General features: G+C 40.3%; 4 protein-coding genes across 4 annotated transcripts; all 4 read right to left on the bottom strand.

Annotated features, from left to right (window-relative positions):
* Positions 1–1,337: 1,337 nt before the first annotated feature.
* Positions 1,338–5,598, bottom strand: LOC104435388 (WAT1-related protein At1g70260). The gene is made up of 7 exons (XM_018868880.2): positions 5,384–5,598; positions 5,199–5,261; positions 2,964–3,080; positions 2,557–2,806; positions 2,278–2,436; positions 1,998–2,149; positions 1,338–1,488 (listed from the first exon to the last, which is right to left on the bottom strand). Exons 1-7 carry the CDS (start codon positions 5,596–5,598, stop codon positions 1,338–1,340), a joined length of 1,107 nt encoding a protein of 368 aa, XP_018724425.2.
* A 3,156-nt stretch (positions 5,599–8,754) lies between these two features.
* On the bottom strand, positions 8,755–11,924 carry LOC104432909 (WAT1-related protein At5g40240). The gene is made up of 7 exons (XM_010045498.2): positions 11,636–11,924; positions 11,488–11,550; positions 11,225–11,338; positions 9,991–10,249; positions 9,743–9,901; positions 9,281–9,432; positions 8,755–9,123 (listed from the first exon to the last, which is right to left on the bottom strand). Exons 1-7 carry the CDS (start codon positions 11,812–11,814, stop codon positions 8,970–8,972), a joined length of 1,080 nt encoding a protein of 359 aa, XP_010043800.2. The 5' UTR covers positions 11,815–11,924; the 3' UTR covers positions 8,755–8,969.
* Positions 11,925–13,588: 1,664 nt separating this feature from the next.
* LOC104432908 (WAT1-related protein At5g40240) lies at positions 13,589–16,586 on the bottom strand. Its single transcript, XM_018868877.2, has 7 exons — positions 16,442–16,586; positions 16,269–16,334; positions 16,013–16,126; positions 14,666–14,912; positions 14,406–14,564; positions 14,164–14,315; positions 13,589–13,772 (listed from the first exon to the last, which is right to left on the bottom strand). The coding sequence occupies exons 1-7, from the start codon at positions 16,582–16,584 to the stop codon at positions 13,610–13,612; spliced, it is 1,044 nt and encodes a 347-aa protein (XP_018724422.2). The 5' UTR covers positions 16,585–16,586; the 3' UTR covers positions 13,589–13,609.
* Positions 16,587–21,142: 4,556 nt separating this feature from the next.
* LOC104432907 (WAT1-related protein At5g40240) lies at positions 21,143–23,861 on the bottom strand. The gene is made up of 7 exons (XM_010045497.3): positions 23,558–23,861; positions 23,395–23,460; positions 23,130–23,243; positions 22,407–22,653; positions 22,154–22,312; positions 21,726–21,877; positions 21,143–21,481 (listed from the first exon to the last, which is right to left on the bottom strand). Exons 1-7 carry the CDS (start codon positions 23,743–23,745, stop codon positions 21,331–21,333), a joined length of 1,077 nt encoding a protein of 358 aa, XP_010043799.2. The 5' UTR covers positions 23,746–23,861; the 3' UTR covers positions 21,143–21,330.
* Positions 23,862–26,771: the final 2,910 nt, after the last annotated feature.

Below are 26,771 nucleotides of genomic sequence, written 5' to 3'. Positions count from 1 at the left end.
CGAAAATTCCTTCCCCCTCCCTTGCAATCTAGATTTAGTAACAGATGAAGTTCGCAGTGGTAACTGAACCTGCATCTGCCTGATGAATCATCCAATCATAAAACTAGAGATCAGTTCTGACCAAAACAATAAAGAGGACGACATTTAAGTTGAGAAACAGCAAAGCGAAACAGATCAAACAGCTCATGCTTATGACATCTCCGTTTGTTCCAGTCGAGCCACAAGCGAACTAATCTTTAGTGTTAATCAACGAGCGAGGGACATCCTCTCCAATGCTGGCAAGCAATGACATTCTCGAGTTCACAGCAGCCTTTCAGTCTAAGAAGCTGACATGCATCATTCTCTGATGAACACTTGAATTAGGTGGTTTAGGATCACCTTAAAAGTTCCCCCCAGTAAATTGGTATCCGAAGGAGAGATTAAACATCCCAAGTCTTGAAAGGGTTCAGTATTATTAACCTTAGAAAACTATGAGAGGCATGTCATATAAGATGAAGTGCATCAAAATTCTGCTGCCTCCTTGACTCTCAAGCACCACAGTGGCTGTCACCATTAGAAAGTTTAAAGCATCACAAATGCTATGTTGCCTTCCAGAACTCGTCTTTCATGCCTCCCGATCCCAACCTTTTGGCTTCATCAATACAGGATGAGGGATTGGATATTTTGAGCTAGAGATGGCTCCGAAAGCCGAAAGCTTTTCAAAGTCAGTTTCGTTGAGGGCAAGAGAGATAATCAAAGAACCGAACAGCCAAGAGAACTGAATCAGTGCAAGTGCAATGCTCAGCCTGTCTTGTAAATAACATCCCCAGTAGGTACAACATATACTTTGCTAATTCCATTTTTTTACATGCCATGAAAACCAGCATGTATGTCAACAGAAGGAAAACCAGGGACCTTTCGGGAAAAAAGAAAAGGCCAGTCTGACAAAACTACCAAACAGAATGTAGAAGAGGGAAACGAAAAACCAATGTACATTACAAAGTTTCTCATGATAAGATACAAGCACACGATTTCTGATTGAGGTGTTAGCTACAGAGTAAACACCTCTCCATCAGTAACCTGGACCGCTGCCCAAATGTACCTATCTCGAACTTCTGGCAAGAGGAACCAGATTGGCATGAGTTTCCTCTGTCAAGTCCCTCGAGCACAATCAAGCAAGAAATAGCTAGTAGAACTAAAGCTGGAGGACGGTCCTTCTCTCACCATCACAGTATGTATTGCGTAAAGATTCAGCCACCAGTCAAGGCATGTCCATTAAGCAAAAACTAAAGAGCTCACGTTTTGAGGCTTGCCAGGAGCATTGTTTCGTTTCCTTTGCTTATACCAGGCATGATATTCTAGACTTGAGTCTCATCTTGCAAAAGGGGTACCTTGTTATCATGAGAATCCCCATTTCTGTTGTCATGATCGTCGCGTGCTTCGCCCTCTCTGATTTGTCCCCACATCAATGAATAATATCCTATTCCTATTATGAATGCTCCTATGACGCTGCAATTAGCCAACAACATACTTGCGAGTGGATCATTGACAGAGACAAAGGCTAAATGGATGCCTAAAATTACAAAGATATATCACAACCAAGGCTCAGGCAGTTAATTTCTCGCACTTTTGCAATGATGAGCTGAATAATTGATGAGAGTGCAAGGCAAGCCCTAGCATGAATATATACTTTAGTCCTCTGAATTGGTGAAGATCACATGAAAGAAAAGATACAAGCAGCATGTGCCCAATTCCTGCCGCTGTGAAATGGAAGCATATGTGCGCTCTTTGAATCTTATGAGCTTCCCATTGTAATGTGTTATTGATGGAATAGAAACAGAGAAAGTCTCTGCAGGCAATAATGTGCTAGATTCTGTGTTTTCAAGTTCCCAATTTGTAATGAAATGAACGTTCAAATTCCTCTCCTGGACTAATTTTTAGGTCGTTTTCAAGCCTCACGCAGTTGCATCAATAACCTTTGAAAATCATTTGGGGTGACAACAAGACATGAGTTTTACCTTCCATAATGAAGGCTATTTGCAAAGAAGCAAACAGCGAAGAAGCATGCATACAGGATCCCAAACGGCTTAAACATGGGAACATAGAAAGGACCCTTTGCTTGAGTGCACCATATTTGAACTTGGGGCCGAATTACTCCTCCGAAAATCGCCTGTGGCATGTATAAGTTATAGTCAGCGGGCATCATGACATGAGCATTTTTATTTTTATTTCTTTAATTTCTGTAAATTTATGCTTTGGTAAATGATACTGAGTGAGTACAAGTGGCCGTGTACTTACGGTTGAAATTATCAAGAGAAGCTTCAAATCCAGTTTTAGCTTCCATGCGCTTAGGTTTCTCTCTACAGCAAAAGAGACTGCTGCACATTGAAGAGTCCCAACTAAACTGTAGAAAGATACCACCTTCATCACTTGTGGGTATTGCGTCAATGTTCCAACCTGACAAATAAAGCAACATTATTATAAAGCATGCAAAAAAACGTACAAGACTGTTTTATCTACTTTTCAATTTTGTGGCTGAATAAACTGTTGGAGTTTTATTAAGGAATGAAGCGGTACCTGAATGATGTTCCATATACAGACAGATAAAGATGCACCAGCGAGCAAAATGCCACCAACAGCCCAATGCTCAGGCATCGAGGAGTAGACGAATAGTTGCCGATATTGAAGTCGATCGGGGGACGAAACTGAAGATCTACTGACGACAGGTCCCTTATAGAGATCAACAAATACTGCCCCCACAACTGAAATAAAGGTACCGATTACTTTCGCTCGGATGCTTGAGCTTCTCCAGTCTAGCTTTGTCGCCCTAATATTGGTAAAGTATAGTTCAGTCACTATTTAATTTCCAGAGGTGCACCTTTATGAACTACCAGCAATCCTTATTTGCTCAGGACTCTGAAATAAGATCATCACATTAAATATCAGACAGAGAAAGAACTTAACGGTTTAGAAACGGTGAAGACCTGAGTAGTAAGGCCAAGAGGAAGGAAAATGTCGGAACCAAGTGTCCCATTGCACAAACAAGAATCGGAGAACTGAAATCTAGGCCGATGAAGGCGAGGTACTGAGTTATGGTTATCCTGCAAGAACACATCAGTAACAGGTTACCCTTCATTCTCAATGCCTTCGTGGACCAAAAGAGAGGAGAGAGTTATGTATTGATCTAACAGGTCCATTTTAAATTGGTTCCCACTTGTCAAACTTCAAGGTACATATATCGAGTCTATCTCATAGACTTTCAAGAGCTAATGACTATAGGTCCATACTACACACGGTCTACGCAAAGCACCACAACAAAGAACATTCCAGGAATGAAGACCACCAATTTAGCCCCTACAAGTACTGAAGCAAATTAGATATTGATTGAGCGAAAAGTGTGAATCGGACGGTGGCCTCGTGAAATGGCTTGGCTGGTTGGCGCTTGAACCAGCCTTTCGTAGATTACCAAGAGCAGTGTCGAGCCAAGCCCAACTTCAAGCCTTGGGAGCCTCACGGACGCCACCACCGCCAGATGTAACATCTTCAAAGAAGGTGTATATAACTTCTGGCTTGGATCAGCCTGACGAGGCTGAGCTCGCCCGTAAAGAAGAGCTGACATGTCCAAGTCCTCCCAACTCAAACTTTCCTTGAATTTGGACCCAAAAACCCTGCAGAGTTTGGTCCAGTGATTGGAGGGCCTCTCAAGCCCATTGAGCCACCAAGCAACAATTAGGTGTAGACCGCAGGGTGAGCAAGCTCAGTTCCAACTAGGGGTGTGCAAAAAAACTGAGAACCATCCAAACCACCTGGGAACTGGACCGGACTGACCCATAATTGGCAATTCCCAAGAGAGCCGGTCCAGTTCTTAGTTCTAATTTATTGGAATTGGTGAGTATCGGTTCGATTTTCGATTTTAGATGTGGAACCGCCCACCCCCCTATCCAAATCAGACTAGTAATATATATAAATATATATTTAAATTTTAAGAAAAGTTTCCAACCAAAAAACAATTTAAGAAAAATGAAAATCTTAAGTGTTTGTCTTGTCTCATTCTTACTTCATCTAAATTAATTTATTATCTTGACTCTTAACTTTTTAATATGAGTTCAATCTTTAATTGATATTGCAACTAAGAATATGGAAGTTCTTTGTTTTTTGCTTTAGCTTGCTGGAAAATGTCGCACCAAGTGCGTAAAGATTGGTGGGACTAATTCCATGGATCCACTTAGAATGGACCGAACCAGCAGTCTGGTTTTCAGGTAAATCCATGGAATCAATAGGTGATTCTCAGTTCCAATTTTTCAAAACCGATTCTTAATGGGCGGTTTCCGATTTTAGGGTGGGAACCGCCTACCCGGACCATGCTCACCCCTAGTTCCAATTGAAGAATTGGATTAATCTAGCTTGCTCTGGATTGTTCTTGATTTCGCAAAATTGGAACTGGTGGTTCTCGATCCGTTCCCAATTTCAAGTGCGGAATCAAACCGTCAAAATTAGACCGGACTAATATGTTTTTTTTTATAATTCTTTTTTACTTATAGAATAAAGATGCTTGTTTGGCATTTCTTTTTTATCTTCAAGAGAAATAGAGTAATTACTACGAATTTGTTGGTCCATATAAATGCATTCTTTTATTTTTCAACATATGTTTATATGATGCCATGTAATAGAGTAATAAGTATAAAATCTAGTGGGAGATTGGTCGATCATCAATTAGATCATGTAAACATTTTTTTAATGTAAAATTGAAAATAATGCTCTTTTTTGTCCTTTAATGTTGGGAAACTCCCACTTGTAGCTCTTTAACCAAAAAGATGCATATGGAAGGGGGCAAACGAAAACTTTTGGAGTTCAAGATGTCTAATAGAAGAAACCAAAAAATTAAAAATTTTAAAAAGAAATTACCAGTTCCAAGACCGACTCTAGAATTGGACTAGATGGGTCGGTTTGATTCCAAGACCAAATGGGCCGGTTCCTAATTCTACAAACTAGGAAACCTGCCTGATCTAGTTCCAGATGTCGAGATAAGTTTAGGGTAGGACTCACCCTATAATCGATCACCCTGACATAATAGCAACTGCGTCTTTCAAACAAGAAAAGAAAGCAAGAACATAAGGGGAGAAGAAATGTTGAGATTGTAATTTGGTGTCTAAGACCTCAGAAGTGCATCTAGCATACAGAGGAGGGAAGAGACAAGGATCAGGAGGGAGAGAGCGAACCCAGTTAAACCCAAGAAGAAGAGACGCAAGAGTAGAGTCCGGGTGATGGCTGCTTCCTCTGTTCTACAAGCCAAAACATATAGACAACCAGCAAGCGCCCCGTGTCAAATTATTACATGATTACATGGGAAAAGATCCGTACACAAAACAAACTGATTGTCACAAAATACAAACGCGCACACGACCTGTCTCTATGGAAGACGAAGGAATAGGGGAGGAGGATGAGGGAAGCGAGAGCATTCGTGTAGAGGACGAAGACGAAAGGGCTCACGCCGTTCGACATGGCCGTCTTCGCCAAGATGGTCAATCCGATGGTGCAACCCTCCATGATCACCATCACCACGAACCGCGCCACTTCCATCGCTTGACCGTCCCTCGTCACCTCCATCTCATCCCTCATCTCTCACTCGCTCTCTCGAGCTAGTAAGCCGAGACCTTCATCCTCTCTTCGATTGGAAGGATTCTAAGTAAGAATAGATGAACGAAACAATCTCAAGATCAATGCATAATTCAGGCACGAGTTATATACATGCGTTGCTCTAGCTAGAGCATGGTGTAGCTCCCACGGAGAGACTGGAACTCCATGTCCATATCCTTGGCCTTTATCTGAGAATGCCCACATCAACATGTAAAAATTAGAGAGAGAGAGAGATAGCAACCCTTCGAGGAGTTGTGAGGGTACTGAGAGGGAGAAAACGCTACTCGTTTGCGTCAACGTCCGATCATTGCATGAAAAATAAATCGCGAGGCCACAAGTTTCTCTTTTGCCCTTTTGCCCTTGATTTCGTTTTGGGAAAGACTTGAGCACAACACGTCTGGTGTCCATTTGTCACATGGTCCCTTCGGTAATCCTGACGGAGCACGCGGCAATTCTCGACAATTTTACTAAAATTATCGAATTAAATAGATCCAGGGACCATACGTTTGTTTTATAATTCTCTATAGGAGTGTGTTAGTGGTTCACATTCAAAAAGGTCCCATCCCATGTCCTCGGGGCCAGCCAACTTGCTTCTTCTTTTTTTAATTTGGGGTGAATCAACATATTTTTTTTTATCTTTTATCAAACTCAATATTTCGACACATATATATATATATATATATTATTCCGACATTTAAATTGAGTATGTCAGATTAAGATGAGCTCCTCTTCCTCACTCGTGGTCCACTGACATCTCCTGCTGCCCGTTTAAGCCTGAACCATCGGTTAATTAATTATGATTCTTTCTGGACTTAGCAGGATCAGCTACTCCCCTAACCGCGCAATTTCTCCATGTCCCCCATAATGAGATCTAAAGAATTCAAAGTCGATTTTCGGTCACAAATGAATCCACAGCGTTTGCAAATTGAATTGACGACATCTTTTATGAGCAGAGAATGTTCTTGAAAGAGCATATATGATTATGGGTTTGGTCGCTAGCCAATGCATAATTAGATGTGTTTTGAAAGTTGAAGTTCATGTTCAATCAATGCAAAGCTCCCTAGCCATGATTCCCCAACTCTCCATTGCCCAGAAAGTAACCCCAACCAGTCACCAATTCCAGCCGTATCTTATCCCATACCGTTGTCAATTCCGGGATCTAATCAGCTACACATTCACTTGCGCGCACTAATCATTGGCACCCTCCAATCAACATCACCTCATTGACAAACTACACGATCGGATGCAGCAGTTGAGTCTGCCCCCTTGTTTCTTTTCCCAATTTTCTGGGGTTCTCTCTTTTGCTCCCTCCCTCTTTTTTTCATGCATGAGTCGTTGCCTCACCGTAATAGGGGAGAGACTAGACAGGTCAGCAGTCTCCTCAATTATATGAATAAGAAAAATCAATTATAGACGAGAATCTCCTGTAAGATGGGCATCATAGGTAACCAGACTCTACTTTTTGGCCGATTCTAAAGTCGACCCTTTCAAAACACTAAAGTGCCTGTTTGATTTGGCCAAGAAGCCGACGTGCAATTTTTGCAGCAAAAGCAAAGTCACCCTCTCATGCGGCCGAGTGGGGCAAATAGGCTGAATGCAGCTAAAAGACCACACCGTATACAGCCAGTCTCTTCATTTTCAGGAACAAGAGACAAATGCAAAGCAATCGACCCCTCAAAGGCATTAAGAGCCAGTTCGAACTTCGTTCAACATATGTCTGGGACTCAACAGGAATAGTGGGTATGATAAGAATAGAAGCCACACTGTAGGAATACTAATAAGACTGCAGAAGACTCAGCATGATCGTGCCTCCCATGTTTTGGGGACAGCTCCACACAATTTATATTTAGCATGACTCTGCAAGGCAGTCTATGGACATCATTCATTCAGAGGGAAAAAACGGATCCCATAATGTGACGAAACTATAGCTTTTTACCTAAATGGTCAGTAAATGCAATAACATTCATGATAAACTGTCACTAAAAGATAAGATTTCGACACAAAGATACATATCCTTCAATAGGACAAAATTCTTTTGAAACGTCAACAGATTCAATTTTTTTTTGTCACAGGAAAAAGGAAGCAGGGAATGGGCATGCATCATCACGGATATACGTATGATTACACGAGCATGCACGATTACACAAAGCCTTACCGATTGGCATGTTAAAACAACTTAAAAGTAAATATCGACCACCGGTGCATTGATCTTGTTCTTTGGATGAGCATCTCTTTCCTAAAAAATCCCGCTAAAACTTAAACATTGTTGCGCGTACAATAAAATTAGCTAGATAATATATACATGCCTAATACCGACTCTTTTGAATCAAGGACAGAAGAGATGCCGAGATTGTCTCTTCTGGCTCGGAAGCGGCAGAATCAGTATCAGTATACTGAAAATAAAAGGGCAAAAGAAAAGCCAGACATTATATTGATATAGGGGGTGACACCCCTAACACCTTAATTTTAAAGAATAATCATTAATTGCTAAAGCTACTTCTTTCTCAATAAGAAATGTCAGCCGGGACAAAGATTGTGCAAAGCATTCAACTCAAACAGAAATAATCAAATTCAGAAGTAAATCTCTCTTCCTTTGTTGCCAATATCCACCAATTGCAAGGTGAACCTAGGAGAAAATGGTCCAAGTCACACTTTACCTCTGCGATACAATCTACTGAAGAATTCTACGCTGACTGAACCAACATTAGCCTATGATCCCAGCCTAATGAATTTCCGCTAGTTACCTAACACATACACTGACCATGACAAGAATTGTGAGCCACGAAGATCAACCATGATGCTATCTTTTCATATTTGCAGCAAGGGTTTACGACGATTTTGAACACAACCATTTCAGTTTATAACCACAATATGCATTCTAGCAAAAGTGGCGGTAATCAAGCATGAAGTACATAGATCATCTTAGACACTATATTATACCACAGCAGGCAATAGTGTGATCTAGATTGCGGATAATTGAAAAAGAAAAAGAAAAGCTTTGAGTTGAGGAGCCTCCTTCTTGTCATGTCATCAATGCAGCTAAGAGGCAAGCTATATGGCCCTTGGGACGACAGAGTCATAACCGTCTCTCTATGAATTTGACCTTCTGGCGTCAATTAACTCCAGCCAATAGCCAGGTTTAACAAAAAGGGCACTTTTTTTTATTACTTTCTTCAGTTCTGTGTTTCACATAAATATCCTTGAAACCCAGTACAGGATAGAGAAGCTGCCAATACCTTTCTGATGTAGACAACTTACATCTTTATGTATGGATCAAGTATCATTTTCTGTCCAAAGGAATTTCTTCTTTCATCACAATTTACATGGCCAGAAACAAAAGTTTTGCTAAATACTTACATCTCTTCAACAATAGTTTGCAAAAGAGGGACCCTTTTCTTGTTTAGTTTCACATCACCCACTGAGATAACAAGATCCTTTTTCTCTTCTTTGGCTTTACCCCACATCACAGAATAAAATCCAACAGCAATTGCCACCGATCCTACCAAACTGCAAAGATGAAACATGTAACTTATGAAGCTGTCATGGTTACTAACATAAAATTAAATTATAGAAGAAAGGGAAAGCTATCAGTTGCAAGAACAGCAGCATTGAACACATGGGCATCACAAAGTTCGATTAAAGCAAGTACATAGATTAGAAATACCTTCCAAGATAAAAGTTATCACCCAAAAATAGAACACCCGCAACAGCTGCAATGACGATCCCCAGGGGCTTGAACATTGATACAAAGACAGGTCCCGTTCTGTGCAGGCACCATGTACTTACACCAACTTGGAAAGCAGAGCCAAAAACGGCCTACATCATAAACCTAAAGTTACCAACTAATTTTGCGAAAGAAAACACAGGTAGAAAGTGATGTCATGGCAATAAACAACTGCAAATCTGCTACAAACGAGCCACAGCACCAATATCCTTGCAAAATCGCTACACTACATGAAATGAAAACAAAAAAAATGGTTACCTGGAGCAAAATTGCTCCAGTACATGAAACAAAGACAGAATAAGTTAAAAATAAACATTTAATACGATAGGGATAAGCTTCTATAGTATAAGTCAATCAAGCTCCAAATTTAGCACAGAAAAATATTTCGGCAGATGACCCTACCGAGTAAAGAACTGCCATCAACCGCATGTTGTCCTTTAAGCTCCAAGCACTTGACTTTCGTTCCACAAAGAAAGATATGGCGGCAGACTGGATGGCCACAAAGAAGCAGTAGAAGAAGACTATAATCAACTCTGCTGGATATTTTTTCAGCACTGATGCCTGGAAGCATTAAAAGCAGAAGGCTAACTATTTAGACTCAATATGGTTTGACTAAGTGTGACTTCAATTTAGTTTCCTCTAGACCTTACCTGTACAATGAGCCATGATGAAGTCATCACACAATCAGCTACAAGAAACAAACCTCCTAGAACCCAGTTTGACTCTGGTGTCAGAAGTTTATGATGCAAATTGAAAACTTCATTATGCAAGTTTGATAGAGAGGATGTTGATGTCGTCACAATAGCTGGCCCCTTGTACAAAGTGACGACAAATGCACCAGCAATGCATACTATGGTTCCAGCACACTTGGCCAAGCTACTTGAACTGCTCCAGTCTAATCTCTCCAATCTGAAGCACCAATCACATAATTATTAATCAGCAGGCGAGACAACATGAAATTACCAGAATCCTCAAGTGTACCAATCTTTCATGTACTACTAAGGGAAGTGTGCATGGATGGTTACTCCAAGAAATCCAGTCCACCATTTTTGCATTCTAGCATATAAAAATTTCAATATTACTTGTTCCCGGTCTGAATACCTAGCAAGGACTGTTTATTTTTTCAAGCCAAGAGAGGCGGAAGAATCCTTAACAGGATATCAAACATGGAAGCTATATAGCATGAATAAACCAAGAGCAACAAGCCAAACAACTTCACAGAATGGTCGACCCCTCAGTTCATGATTCGATGTTTTCAGTGCAAGCTATGTAGACAAGAGTTTACCTATGGCACTGGAAAAGAAGACAATCTACTTAGGAACTGCATATTTAAGATAACTTTCCCAGCATAATTTTCATCAATTCACCTATTAAGTGGCACCCCTAAATTCGGGAGCACATTAAGGAAAAGTAATTGGAACAAATTGATCTTATGTATTATGGGCATATTATACTCTCTAACCTAACTTAGGCTTTAGGAATCCAGGTTATAAGCTGGAAGTGTAATTGTATTACGAACTTTATTTAGTTAGTCAGTAGCCAATTTTGCACTTCATTGGCAATTTCGAAACAAAACTACCAAAGAGAACATTTTACAATCATAAAATAAAGAAAGAACAAGGCAATGGAATGCTTAAAATGATATCTGGCTCCACGGTTAACGACCTCACAATGCGCTCCTAGCAGTCGGCACGCCTCTTTCAAGACAAGCGGTACTCCCCACTCCTTTTCCCGTCCCTCGGTTACAACCAAAAGCATACAATGATCAAGGTACATATGAGATAGGCCAAAGTTCTACTTGAAAATCCACTAGCTCACTGCATATGACGGGCGAAGAACCGAGCGATAAAGAAGCACTAAGCCAATCAAAACTACCATAGTGACCTGAAAATGATGGCAAGTACGAAGGTGAAAGCCGGGACGAGGTTAAGCAAGGCCGAGCCGAGCGTGGGCGAGCTGTAATTGATCCCAGCGTACCCAAGTATCTGTGCCAAGCAACTGTATATAACAAAAAGAGAGAACAGCGAAGGCAAAACCCAGCATCAACAAAAATCCATCTAAACAGTAGGAATTGACCGAAAGACAAACGAAGGCACGTAAAGATTTTCCTATTCGAAGCCAATCGAAGCAGTTCACTCCGAGCTTACCCAAGGAGGCCGAGCACGAAGAACTGAAGAACGAGTGATGGAGTCAATGGAGGACGTCCCGACCTGCAAACGATGGGGGAAAAGCCTCGTGACAATCGACCGATAGAAACGCCGGTAACCTCACGATTACCAGATGGAGAGGCATGACCTGTGGAAGATGAGGGAGGCAGGAAGCAAGATGAGAGAAGCGAAGGCGTTGGAGTAGAAGACGAAGACGAGGTTGCTCATGCCGTTGGACATGACAGCTTTGCTCACGATCATGAGGCCGACCTGCGCGCACTCGGCCATCACCATGCCGACGACCGGCACGGCGAGCCTCGTATCCATCGGTCGTCGCTCCGCCGCCGACTTCAACGGAGGAGGAGATGGAGATGGAAGAAGCGCTGCGCCGAGTAGAGCAAGAAGCGTGCTCGCTTTTGCGTTTGACGAGCTGTTCTTGGAGCTGTTTGGTTTTTGTCTTCTTCTGCGCAAGCGGAAGATGCAGATCACAGCTGATTGGTTGGGGGATTCCAGCATCGTTTGGTACGGGCCGACACCTCAGCATGTACGAGGAGCACCTGTCGACGGATCACAGCCGTTGAATCTCACGCGATTCAACGGCTGAGATTTATGGAGTTCGTATGAACTATGAACTTGGACCATATAATGAATTTTCTACGCCAAGCATGATCATGACCAAAATCTTAATGCATGAAAATTTGGTAGGTTGACTAAAAATTGACCGAACATGTATGCTACTCTCATCTTCACCTATTCCCACTTTCTTTTTCAAAATCATTCATTTTCTTGAACTTTTTTTTTATGTATCTTTTTCCTCATTTCATACATATTACTTATCATCCATAAAGTCAAGAAAACACAATTGCGATATTTTATGTATAACTTGACATTTACGTAAAATTGGTAAATTCGAGTTTGCTTTAATCTTATTTTTGGGATAAGAGTTTCTGGCTTGAATTCTACGGGACAAAGCTTGATCCCATGAGCTTTGTTCATAATTCACCTTGACCGCAAGTACAAGCCTTCTATAGAGGAGTGAACTCATGACCATGGTGGGCTCAATTCGCTCGAGCTCAAGCTCCATGCCCAAATTCATGTCAAGCAGACCTTAAGTTGGACTATCATGGAGGTTAGGACCATCGTCGGCCTCAAGTAAAGAAAGTGATACTAATAATCTAGGAAAGAAAATGGCAATTGAACAAAAATAGAATATGGATAGTGAGAAGAAGATAGAAGTTGAAATCTCATAATGAAACTCAAATTGCAAAATATAGATTTCTAAAAGCAAGTATATACATTAATGTTTGTACATTCATTTCGGCAAAACGAGAATGCACCCGAATAGTGAAAAAATCTTTCAACAAAAAGTTAATTCTTGGTTTTTAATGGAAATGCATTCTATGGTAATTGCAGGAAAAAAAAAAGGCTTCTAAAATGAAGATGAAAAATGTAAATTCTAAAAATAAAGTACAGGAGATGATAAAACAAGTGTTGATGATGAAAAGACATACTAATACATTGCTCAAATGACATTAGGAATCTACTTGCGTTTAGAAGACCATCCTCTTTACAACGAATGCTATCAGCATTTATGCTTCGCTAATCACTATTACAACAAGTACTTATCACATTAAGTGGTAATACAAGAGCACTTTTTTTTTTCCAGATTTCCGGCGTGCCCTTAATGCATTGACAATTGTTATCCACAAGAAGTAACAAATCCCAAGGTCACTAGGACACTCAACCGTCACTCTGCTTCCATTTGACATCCTTAATCAATGTGCTCACCTTTTTGTGTCCAACGCTAGGCCAAAATTCAAGATAGCTGGTTACCGGTAGGCTCTGTCGATGAATCATGATATTTGCTGAACATCCCTTTGCTTCTCGTCGACATCAACATTACGTGGCTATGGATAAGCATATCATACTGTTGTCATCGATGTCCACACCACAATCGAAACTCTTATCAAATCTGTCATTTTATTGGTAATGCCACTACTCTGGAAGGAATAATCAATTCGAATTCATTTCAAAAGGACAAAAAAAGGGAACATCTCTGTATATGTGAACACACCTTTGTCTCTTTCCTTTTGATTCTTTCTCTTCTTTTGGCCAAGAGTATCTACGCACTCAACGATTTGCTTTGGAGCAAAGGAATCTTATGGCTGGAGGATGCCAGGCTCCCATCAGCCCCACCGCTGTCCTCGATTATCTTCTCTTCCTCTCTGGACTTTCCCCACATGACCGCGTAGAATCCCATCACAATCACTGCTGCTCCAATCAAGCTGCCAAAAACCAGAAGGCAAGTAAAGGACCAAATCAGATACTTTTTTAACAATTAGAATGTAGTCCTCGTGCGACTCATCTTCCGACCCTGTTTTGCTCCTTCGCGTATGCATGTAATGACAGAGACTCTGGTTTTTCACATAGTCTCTGGCAAATCGCCAGAGTTGAGCAATAACCGTTTGGTTTTAAAAAGTTAATCTGAAGAGCAAGGCAATCTATGTTTTATATCTTAAGAATATCTGTTGCTATGTTTGAGATGAGCTCGTGAATGAGCTTTTTTCTCTTATGAACACATCTTTTTCTTAATCTCTTTTAATGAACTAGATTATTGATTGTAGAAAAAGATGAGGTATAGGCATTTCAATGGAAAGGAGGAGAGAGCCTTTGTACCTTCCAAGGTGTAACTTTTCCCCTAGAAATATGAACCCCAATCCCACAGCAAATACAATTCCCAAGGGCTTGAACATGGAAACAAAGACAGGTCCAGTTTTCTTCAGGCACCATGTGCACAATGTGACTCTAAAGACACCCGCAACCAGAGACTGCATTTACAATATTAATCCGACTTTTATCTTCAAACTCGAAGTCGACCAAAAGTTTAAACTTTAAGAGAAGCAAAATCACACGCTTACCGAGTATAAAATAGCGATCAAACCCACATCGAGTTTCAGAGTCCAAGACTGCGGCTCTCTCACCATAATGAAGGATAATAGCCCGGAAAAAATTGTTGCGAAGAACATTAGATAGAACATTATGTTCAACACCACGGGGTAATCTTTTAGGATAAATGCCTGCAAGATTACAGATTTTTTGTACTTGTCAAGTCTTTTTTTAAATTCGTTCTATTGTCATTCATATTCTTAGGGAAAAAATAGGGATTTTTGGTACTAACCTGCATAATGAACCACAATGATATCAAGAAAGCTTCAGCCGCAAGGAGAAACCCACCGAGAACCCAATTCAATTGTCGTGAGAGAAGAGAGACAAGGTGACGGGGATGGACAAAAGAAGGCAGCGAAGGCGAGCGGAGAACCGTCGGACCCTTGTACACAGTGATTACTAATGCACCAAGAATTGACGCAACGGTTCCCAAAAGCTTAGCTTGGCTGCTCGAGCTTTTCCAATTCACTTTCTCCATCCTAGATTTTCAATCCATGAACAAATTCAACAGTAAGATAAGTTTATCTTGTTTCATTGTCTGACAGACATATCGTGCATTGCTGTGTTTTGCAGTTTCATTTGAATGCGCAGCCTTCACTTGCCGAAGCACTGGACTTTCTTGATTTTTGTCCCATTTCAGGGATTTATTCATTTGCAGAGCAACACCCATCTCAGAAATTTTAGGGATCCAGCATCATCAGAAATAAAAGTTATAGAACTGTTCATAATCTCTGGGATTAGAAGGACGGACACACAGAAAATGAGAAGTGAATTAAGTCGTAGCGAAGTGGATCTCTCTAGGCCTGGTTGAAAAAGGAACTATGGATTTTGCTTTGGTCAGACTTGATTAAGGTCCTGTTTGATTCGGCATTTGCAATGGGTTTTGAGACTCTAAAGTCTCTTGGCCAAATGCAAATGCATTTGGTTCGTGTTTTTACTCAACTATGAGAAAATACAATTGCATCTCCAAAGGATTTTAAGGGCCTTGAGTCCAAAATAGATCCCTAGTGACTGTCGCCAGACCTCAGGCGATGCCCAGGTTGTGCGACCCAAGCGGCTGAGGGCCTGAATCGCGCCCCCAAGGCGGCTGCCTGAGGTCGCGTGACCCACGCAACGGCCACCTAGGGTTGCGCAACCTCAGGCAAGGCCATCTGAAGGCCAGATCTGGCCATCTGGCAACCAAATTCGGTGGTCCGGCGGCCAAATGTGGCTAGTTGACCAGTGGACTTCAAAAAAAAAAAATTACAAAATCTTTTTTTTTTAATTTAATAAAAGTCATTTACAAATGCAATTGTTACCAAATGGCATTTTAACAAAGTTATTTCATAATACACTTTAAAAACTAAATGCTATTTGCATTTCGGAAAATTTCCTCGAGCCAAAGGTATGTATTTACATTTTTCCAAAAAAATATTCCCCAAACGAAGCCTAAAAGCATTCTCAACTTTAAGCAGAACCTATGTGAAATCAAACCTCCATCATCATCCAATTAACACATCATCATCTGCTTCTCTCATTTTTCTTCAAATGGAGGTTCTTTAAGTGCACTGCAGATAACGAGAAGAAAGAAAGAACGAACCTTGAAATGACGGCGAGAATGAAAGTGAAAGCTGGGATGAGGTTCATCATGGCCGTGCCCAGCACAGGGGAGCTGTAATCGATCCCGGCATACCCGCATATCTGCCCGACGGATCTGCATTGACCAAATCACCTCGTTTTCCCGTATCAAACTCTCAGCAGTAGATCAACACGTTTCGCTTCGAAAGAATTCCAAGAAAAGCAAAATCCACCAAGTCCGCAAATTAATGCGAAACGAGGACACTTCACTCACTCACCCGACCAGAGCGAGCAAGAAGATCTTGCGAAGCACGGAGAACGTGAGAGGAGGGCACGACCCTGACCTGCCAAACAGAGCAAACAAACAAGTCAAGAACTTAAAACCCTTCTCCCCCCCTTTTGCCTGCCATTAATGGAGTTAGCGAGTGCTAGGCATAAGCAGAGCACGAACCTGCGAGAGATGATGAAGGGGCAAGGAAGGAGGACGAGAGAGGAGAGGGCATTACGGTAGAAGGCCAAGGTGTACTTGTTGAGCCCATCGGACATGGCCATTTTCGCCACCACCATCTCGCTCGCTTGAGCCAGAACCACCATTATCATCCCCACGAACGGCAGCCAACCCCTGGCCCTCCCCTCCATCTCCATCTCTCTCCCTCTCTCTCTCTCTCTCTCACTCTTCTCAGTTCGTGGGTGAAATAATTGGAGGAACCCGAGAGGCTTTCCTCGTGTCAGGGGACCGCCATCCACTGTATGCTTTTGTTTTGACTTCAAAACTGATGGAAGACAAAGACCTCTCCCTCCAACTTTTGATGCGCTGTGATATTTTAATAGCTTGCGAACCAGAGGACGATTTCAACAGAATATATCAGCAGATTAGTGCTCTTTGCAAGAAGCATCAGGCAGGGCAAATGATGACCAAATCGCACATATAATATGTCATTAGAAAGCTTGAGAAGTCTCCTATGAATCCTTAGAAGGTCACGAACACAATTGAAATCATTTTCTAGCTCAAACGAAGACATTTAGCAAAGAGGTCAGATCAGTAACAGAAACAACCGCACAGACCAGAACAACTTTCCAGATTCTGGAGTAGACTTTTAAAGAAGATTTCATGTGGCTAATGATATCGGATCAGGGTGTATTATAGCTCGTTAGAAAGCTAATCAAACCATCTTCGACTTTCATTAAGACATCGAACACAGAAAACCACAACAACTAGCTCATATCAATTCATTTGCACAGAAGGTTAGATCAGCGAAAGAAACAGAAAATCAGCAAGTAATGCAGGTCACTGAGGAGCGGAACGCGGGCGAGCTTTATTGACGTGGCTTTTTTATAGTTCATAATAAATTAAACATGTGTGATTGCTTTCTTTTGCACGAGCTTTATTGACGTGACTTTTTTATAGTTCATAATAAATTAAACATGTGTGATTGCTTCCTTTTGCACGACACGATTCGTAGTGTAACAAGTTCGGATTTGGGATGAACGGGGGACCGTGCAGGAGCATAAATTCTAGGAGAATTACTGAACGTTGTAAGCAAATTTAACTGTGCGCGTAGTTACTGTTGTAAGAAAAGGGGCGGGGCGTTTTAGGTGTGAGAGCGAGAGAAGTCAAAGTCTCTTGGGATTTGTGTAAGCTTGTGATGGACATCATGTCGCGATGGTTAAGTGGGAGAAGTTTTTAAAGCTCTTGCCTAGACGTGTGCATGTTCACAAAGTGATTGCTTTACATTAATTGGTTGCCTTTAGCAAAACGTTCATTGAACAGTTGTTGCAATGGGCATTTGGGGTAATGCTGCAGTCTCCGATTGATTTTGAAACCAAACTAAACTAGCCGTATTTAATTAGCTTTGATCCGTTTCTAGTTGCAAGATGCTGACCAAACCGAATCCAATTTCAGGGTGCTAATCGGTGCCTTTGTAGTTGCATATCTTTAGTATGATCTTTTCGAGACAATTGAAGTTGGAAACCCCCAAAAGTAAGAAGGATTAGGAGGATTTTAGTGTTAATAGAAGCTTATGTCATAATTTTTCCTTATTCATTCGGAACCTTCGTCTTCTCTCATTAGTCGCTCACCTACTATTAGCCTATCACTCTCTTCCTTACCATTGGATGAATCATTTTTCAATTTATTGGCAATCGTTTGATTGGTTGCCCAACAACCACCCGAGAAAAAAGGAAAAAATTGTATAAATTATAAAAAAGAAATTCATGGAAATGCAAAAATATATATATTCATATCGAGCCAACTATACCACATAAAATGATTAATGCCCATGTAAGCGATGCTCAACAAAAATTAGCTGGAAGAATTACATTAGCAATTTGTCAAAAGATTTATGATTAAATTGACAAAAATTAAAAAAATTAAAATAGAATTAGCATTTATACAATAGATTTATGACTATTGTGATAATTACCTCTTTGGTAGACGTATTATGTTTCGTCAATATTTCCTTACTTCTTTCTTAATTTTATGATGCTTCATTCAGTAGATTCATTAAATTTTAACAAAGCATGATTTGTAAGACATTACTATATTCACACTCTTATTAAAATTTCTATATGTGTGATTGTGTGCGCACAAATAACTTAATTCTTGAGTGCTTTGCTTACTTGGGATTCACTAGGCTAGATGCTCTTGTTTCCACCCTAGATCTATCTTCGAGGCAGACTAAGTATACATAAATTCACTAAAGTCGATTATGTATTCGGATCAACAATATCTTTATATTAGTATCGTGTACCCTCCATCCAAAGAATTAATTTAGGTTTTGCCATAGTCTCCTCCGAGTATAAAAGAGTTGTAAAATATAATTGAAAGAGAATCTTTGTTTTTTGTTTTGTTTTTTTTTCCTTTCTATCGCCGCTTGATTCACAATTCCCGGAAGTATTGTAACGAGGAGCATGCTTATTGTCATGGAAAGACTATAGGGCAAATGCTATACTTTTGCATGTGGGTCAATTAATATAGTTGACTTAAACGTATTTCTTCGTGTATATACAAAGATAAGTATAACAATGCATGCTATTTCCACAACAACGCATAGTGCATAAATACTATATTAATGTACAAAGTACTTGTGAGCTCAAATTTAGACCCTCGCATGTTTCTTGATGGGGAGGGTCCGGTTGCCATTGCGGTTGCCATTGCGGTTGCCTATTTGAACCGTGACTAACACAGCAATGCACGGATCGGGCGATCTGCACTTCTAGAGCTGGACCTGAACAGGTCCTTAAACTGCTCCGTCGAACTGGAGATGTAAACTCGAGTCGTTTCTCTCGGAGTCAACTCTCTAACATAAAAAGAGAGTAATGATAAACCTCTGGGGGCTTGAAACCAACTTGGTAGACCCCCCAGGCCGGATTCCCATGATGGCCTTCTCCTAGCATACTAGGCAAGTTACAGGGAAATGAAGGCAGCAGGTTGGGTTTAGCAGGCCCAAGGACCCACATGGGCTGCGGAAGCTGAGAACGGAAGCCCAGCCATCGAAAAGCCCATACGAGGCCCAATGCGAAGTCGCTAGGAAGTTGGCGCACATGCTTTCTTTGCCCACATCTTAACACACGCACATATACGTCGTCCCCTTTCACATCGCATCAAGTACACGCGCGCACACTCCTTCGCATTTCCTAATACAGGGGCTCCCTATTTCAAAATAGGATATTTAAGTGAAATAATGTTTTTATTTAACAATTCAAACCTTTTAAAACAATCAGTAGGAGTACCATCAAAATTTTATCTGATATTAGACTAAGAGGAGATTTAAAATATACAAATATTTAATCACACTTTTATCTTACGGCTTAAATTTTTAGAACGGTTAATTATGATCTCAACAAATTTCTTAATAAGTTCCCAAGTTTTCTACACAGCATACACTACTTTTTTCGTTTTCTGGTTCTTTAACCTGTCGACCTTGGGATTTTGAATGGGGAAATTTATCAAAAAATTCACAAACTTGTTATACAACGGCCAATTCAATTTAAATTTTTTTAATCATGTCAATTTAATCATTGCAACTAATTCTAACCAAAAATCGCTGACATGACAGCTTAGTCAACGTCGGTTATCTTATGTAAGGGTGATTGATTCCTAGTCCAATGCAATGGAACCGATCACTTTCTTTTTTCCAACTACTTATATGCCTTATATTGTGAAGAAATGGATTAAAAAAACTTGTTACTTTTATTATTTTAAGAAATTTTTTTAAAAAAGTATATGTAATCAGTCCAATTCTCTTTTAGAATGAAGAATTGGACTGCCCAAACACCAGTTCTACTTTTAGAAATTGTGATCGGCAATTCTTTTTGCATACCCACAATCTTATATATCATGACTAAGTTGAGGTGGATAATTTAAAAAAAAAAATTCTAGGTTTTTTTTTCCTTATCTATAAACTAGTCATTAGCAACAGACCAAGGACAACGGCCTACAAGGGTTAGCCTTGCTTGGGCAAGGGCTACCCTTGCCCGCAACTAATGAGGTCCACGACCATCACTAGCGACAGGGCTTCGCCCCTCACTGATGATGTTACGTAGTACAATTGAAATCCACACAAGCATTTTCAGGCCAAAATTGACCGAAATTGATATATTGATAAATTATCAAAATATTTAGGACTAAATTAACATAATTGAAAGGGTTAGAACTGAATTTACGTTCATAAAATAGATTTAGGATTTTTTGATAATTTTTCCACTTCAAATGTTATCCCAATTGATCGGCTTTGTTTTTTCGGTGTTTCTTTTTTCATTCCTCCGAGCAATCCGATCATCCCTGCATTTTCTCTGGTTTTTCGTTTCAAAAGACCTTCTTCTATCCTCGACCTCTGTTACTTTCTGCCATCACTTCGTTTCGGACGGAACCACAGCGATTTGCGTCAGATAGACAGTGCGCTCTCTTTTTCTCAATCTGCTCAAGTGTCCATAAGGTCGTCGTTGTCCTCTCAAGTTTCGATTTTGTCTGTAATGGTGAATCGGCGATTGGTTTTTTCCTCTCTGTTTCCTTGGGTGGGCGAAGGTGTGGAGAAGACGAAGGTGGAGGGAGAGGCGGAGAAGTTGACGGTGGAAGCGAAAATGGATGCCGTGAAGCTTCGCGAGAAATTGCAAGAGAAGACGAACAAGAAAATGGAGCCATTGCCCAAGATGGTCATGAATTTTTCCGAATTCTTCATTTTTTGGTACTGCCCCTGTATTGGTATTCGTATTTTCACGTGCGTTTCACATTGGAATATTCAACTCGAATCCATTTCAGCAGGACAAAAGGGAACATTGCCGTAAACATGTATAAACCTTTGTCATTTTCCATCTTTTTTCTATTCTGCCAAAGAATATCTACACGCTTGAAGCTTTGTTTTGGAGCAAAGGAATCTTATGGCTGGAGGATGCCAAGCTTCCACCCTCCGTTGTCCTCTCTTCCTCCTCTTTAGACTTTCCCCACACTACCCCGTAGAATCCCATCGCAATCACCATCGCTCCAATCAAGCTGCCAACATCCGACAAGAAAAAAAAACATAAAAAAGAAGAAGAAAATGTTAAAGTAAAGAGTATGGTGATTATAATTTATATCTTAAGGATGTATGTTGCCAATGCTTGAGATGAGCTCGTGAAGGAGCTTTTTCTCTGATGAACACATTCTTCATAATACCTTCAAATCGATCAGATTGTTGATTATAGCAAAAGATGGGGGTGTAGGCATTTTAATGGAGAAGAAGAGAGAGAACTCATACCTTCCAAGGTGTAATGTTTCGCCTAGAAATATGAACCCCAATCCTACGGCGAATACAATCCCAAAAGGCTTGAACATGGCGACATAAACAGGTCCAGTTCTCTTTAAGCACCATGTGCACAATGTGAGGCTGAAGATGCTAACAACCACAGCCTGCATATGCAATATCATGGCGAGTTTGTTTCATTCAAAAGGAAACTATTTTCCATGAAAATCATTTATTTGGTGATTTCCAGAAATTGATTCTTTATTACTAGAAGGACAAGCTGTTCTATCCCAATCTCAGCTTGTTGTTTTTAATCCATGGAAAACATTAAACTAATTGATTTTCAGTCATTCAAACAATTGAACTCTCGATACTACTTTTGTCTTCCGATGCAAAGTCAGATCAAAATCAAGACTTGAAGAGTCGTGGTATTATGCTCTTACCGAGTATAAAATAGCGATCAAGCCCCTGTCGAGTTTCAAAATCCATGACCGTGGTTCTCTCACTGTAATGAAGGATAATAGGCCGGCGAGAATTGTCCCGAAGAGCACTTTGTAAAACATTATGTTCAGCACCACGGGGTAATCTTTGAGGATAGATGTCTGCAAGATTCAAGATTTCTTTACTTCTTGAGTCTACTTCTGTTTAACGTCGGTAAAATTATAAGTGAAAAAAATTAAGGATATTGGTGCTGACCTGTATAATATACCATAATGATAATAAGAAAGCATCGGCCGTGAGGAGAAACCCGCCAAGAATCCAATTCGACTGTCGCGAGAGAATCAAAAGAAGGTGACGAGGTTGAACGTAAGGAAGAGGTGGAGGTGAGCGGAGGATCGGCGGACCCTTGTAGAGAGTGACTACTGATGCACCGACGATTGATGCGATGGTTCCGACAAGCTTAGCGTGGCTGCTTGAGCTTTTCCAATTCACTTTCTCCATCCTAGTTTTTTTGAATTCGATAAAACCAATTCAAGAATGAAATAAGCTTGTCGTTTCATCGTGGATGACATGTCATGCACTGCTATCTTTTGCGTTTCGTATGAACGTGCAGCCTGCCTCCACTTGCTAAAATGAAGGTTATAGAGCTCTTCTACTCTATCTGTTCTTTCTTGATTCTGTCATGTTTCAGGGGTTCATTCGTTTGCAGAAATGAAGGTTATAGAGCTATTCTACTCTCTGAGATTAAAAGGACAGATGCACAGAAGAAAATGATGAGTGAATTGAGTGGTGGCAAAGTGAATTTCTCCGGGCCTGGTTGAAACGGGAACTATGAACTATGCTTTGGTCGTACTTGATTAAAAGCACTCACAAACTTTGAGCTGAATCAAACGCCCATCATCCAATCGACACACCATCATCCGCTTCTCTCGTTTCTTCAAGTGCACTGCAGATAACGAGAAAGGAGAGAGAAAGAACCTTGAAATGACGGCAAGAATGAAAGTGAAAGCTGGGATGAGGTTCATCATGGCCGTGCCCAGCACAGGGGAGCTGTAATCGATGCCGGCATACGCGCATATCTGTGCTACCAATCTGTATCAACAAAATTACTCAAAAATCCCTCTGTTTTTTGGTATGAAATTCTCTGCGGTTGATCAAGACGTTTTGCTTCAAAAGAATTCCAAGAAAAGCAAATCCCAAATCTGCAAATTCATGTGAAGTGAAGAAAGTTCCACCCACTCACCCAACCAGAGCGAGCAAGAAGATCTTGCGGAGCACGGTGAAAGTGAGAGGAGGACACGACCCTGACCTGCCAAACGGAGCAAACGAACAAGGCCAGGACTTGAAACTATTTTTCCCCCTAAAACTGGCATTAATGGATTTAGCAAGTGACTGACAGCGCAAACCTGCGAGAGATGATGAAGGGACAAGGAAGGAGGACGAGAGAGGAGACGACCTGACAGTAAAAGACCATGATGTACTTGCTGATCCCATCGGACATGGCTATTTTCATCACCACCATGTTGCTTGCTAGAGCCAGAACCACCATAATCATCGCCACAAACGGCAGAGAACCCCTCGCTGTCCCCTCCATCTCTCTCGTCTATCTCTTTCTCTCTCTCTCTCTATCTCTCTTCTCAGTTCGTGGGTGAAATAATTGGAGGACCCCGAGAGGCTTTCCTCCGTGTTACGGGACCGCCATCGATTAGATGCTTTTGTTTGACTTTAAAATTGATGGAATGCAAATATCTCTCCCTCCAACTTCTGATGCGCTTTAATATTTTAATAGCTTGCGAACTAGAGGACAATTTTAACAACCGTGAGAAGAGGAGAAAATATTGGGTGGGTTTTACCCTCCACCTACATTTTTAATAGCTGAGTGGTTTCCTACGTGGAGGGTAAAACCCACCCAATATTTTCTCTGAAAAGAGCGCAGGTGAGCTTTTATTGATGTGGCTTTTTTTTTATAGTTTATAGTAAATTAAACATAAATGATTGCTTCCCTTCGCACGATATGCTTCGGAGTGCGACAACTTCGGATTCGGGATAAACGGTGGACCGTGCAGAAGCACAAACTCTAGGAGACATGCTTAATCTGGTAAGCAAATATGACTGCGTATAGTTACTGTTGTAAGAAAAGGGGCGGGGTTGCTTTAGGCGTGAGAGCAAAATATGTCAAGTCTCTTGGGATTTGTACAAGCTTGTGATGGATATCGTGTCATGATGGTTAAAAAAGAGAAGTTTCGAAAGCTCTCCCCGAAACCTGCACGTGTTTACAAGCTGATTGCTTTACATTAATTGGTTACCTTCAACAAAACATTCATTGAACAGTTGTCGTGATAGGGAGTTTGGGGCGTAATCGAACCGAACTAGCCATACTCGATTAGCTTTGATCAGGTTTTTGATTCCAAGATGCTTAGCTAAACTGAATCCAACTTCAAGATGCCGATTCGGCACCTTTGTAGCTGCATAGCTTTAGCATGATCCTGTCAAGATAATAGAAGTTAAAAACCCTCAAAAGTAAGAAGGGATTAGGAGGATTTTAGTGTTAATAGAAGCTTATGTCATGATTTTTCCTTATTCATTCGAAAGTTTGGTCTTCTCTCATTAGTCGCTCACTTGCTATTAGCCTGTCACTCTCTTCCTTACCATTGGATGAATCATTTTTCAGTTTATTGGCAATTGTTTGATTGGTTGCCCAACAACCGACCAAGAAAAAAGGAAAAAAATTATATAAATTATAAAAAATTCATGAAAATGCAAAAAAATTACTCATAGCAACGTCGACTATGTCACGTGTGTAAGCGATTCTCAACAAAAAATTGGCCGAAAGAATTACATTGACAATTTATTAAAATGTTTAGAATTAAATTGACAAAATTAAAAGGTTTAGAACTGAATTAACAACCATACAATGGATTTATGATTATTTTGGTAATTACCCATTTGGTAGATGTATCGTGTTTCATCAATATTTCCTTACTTCTTTCTTGATTTTATGATGCTTCATTCAATAGATTCATTATATTTTAACAAAGCACGATTTGTAGGGCGTTACTTTATTCATAGTCCTATTAAAATTTCTTTGCGTGCAATCGCTTGTGCACAAATAACTTGATTCTCGAGTGCTATGCTTACTTGGGATTCACTAGGCTAGATTCTCTTGTTTCCACCCCAGATTTATCTTCAAGGCAAACTAACTAAGTATACTTAAATTCACTAAAGTCGATTATGTATTCGGATTGACAAAACCTTTATATTAGTATTACGTAACCCTCCCTCCAAATAATTAATTTAGGCTCCTTTGGTGTCCCATGGAGAAAATATTAGCAACATCTATCGTGCCAACATAATCAATTGAAAGGACGGATGGATTTTGTCATAAGTAGAGGTGTTAAAATGGGTCACTTGTTTATAACAAAAGATAGTTAAATGGGTCTCACAATTAAAGGTTTGAAATAGGTGGGTCTTAAGTAGGTTTTTAAATGGGTTGGGTTGAAAACTCATTTTCAACAAAAACATTATAATCCCTCCCTTCTCTATTTAACTTTATAAAAATCGAAATTATAATTTTTTTTATTTTCTCTTTTCTTTTTCTTCCTTTTTTATCTTTTTCTTCTTCTTTTTTTTTTTTTTTTCTTTCTCCTTCCTCCTTCCGGTCGCCAAGCACGGTGATGGCCGGCGACCGGCCAGGCGAGCCTTGAGCTCGCCGGGCGTCGGCGAGCTCAAGCTCGCCGGATCTCGGCGAGGCGGAGGCCTCATCGACGCCCGAGCCTCGCCCGATCTGGGCGAGACCCGAGCCCGCCGGCGTCGGGCGAGGCTCGAGCCTCACCAAGAAAAAAAGAGAAAAAGAAAAAGAAAATTATATTTTAAAAATAAAATAAAATAATTAAAAATTTAATTTTAAAAAATAATTAAATTTCGATTTTTTTAAAATAATTATTTTAAAATTTATAAAAATGGTCCATTAAATTTGTATTGTATAAAACTATTTTAGCAATACAATTTCAAAAAAAAAAATAATATATATAAAAGCTTGAAAGTATTTTAATAATATAATTAAAAAAAAAACATAGGAATAAGTTTTTCTAAATTTGTTAAATATGAAAACATTTTATTAATATGAGTTGGGTCGGGTCGGGTATGGGTTGGTTGGGTATGGGTCGGGTCGGGTTTGGATCGAAAAATTTACATTAAGATAAATGGGTCATAAATGGGTTAATGGGTCAATTTGGGTCGAACCATTAATGACTCGACCCAAACCCGACCCGACCCACCCGTTAGTTTAACGGCTCTAGTCATAAGTGGAAAGAACGAAAGCAAGCTTGATTCACGTGGCTTTTCTTTAAGTTCATAGAATATTAAACATCAATGATTGCTATTACATAATGATACTAATGTTAATATACAACTATAGTTCTCTGCTTTTCTTTTCTCGTCGATTGTCTCTAGTGCATTATTGGTATGCGAGAAGGAGATGATCGGTTCAGGTTTCAAAATGGATCTGCCAAGGTACCTGCAAATTCTGGGAAATTTCTGCTCCTTCTCTCGCCCATCGTCCTGTCAGCATCAGTTTATAAAGGATCTTCCTTCATGGTGCATGTGCAATTGTGCATAGGG

The sequence above is a fragment of the Eucalyptus grandis genome, chromosome 2, assembly GCF_016545825.1.
Source record: "Eucalyptus grandis isolate ANBG69807.140 chromosome 2, ASM1654582v1, whole genome shotgun sequence".
NCBI lineage: Eukaryota > Viridiplantae > Streptophyta > Magnoliopsida > Myrtales > Myrtaceae > Eucalyptus > Eucalyptus grandis.
Note: the sequence above shows the minus strand (reverse complement) of the source record. Positions and strands in the feature narration are given on the sequence as shown.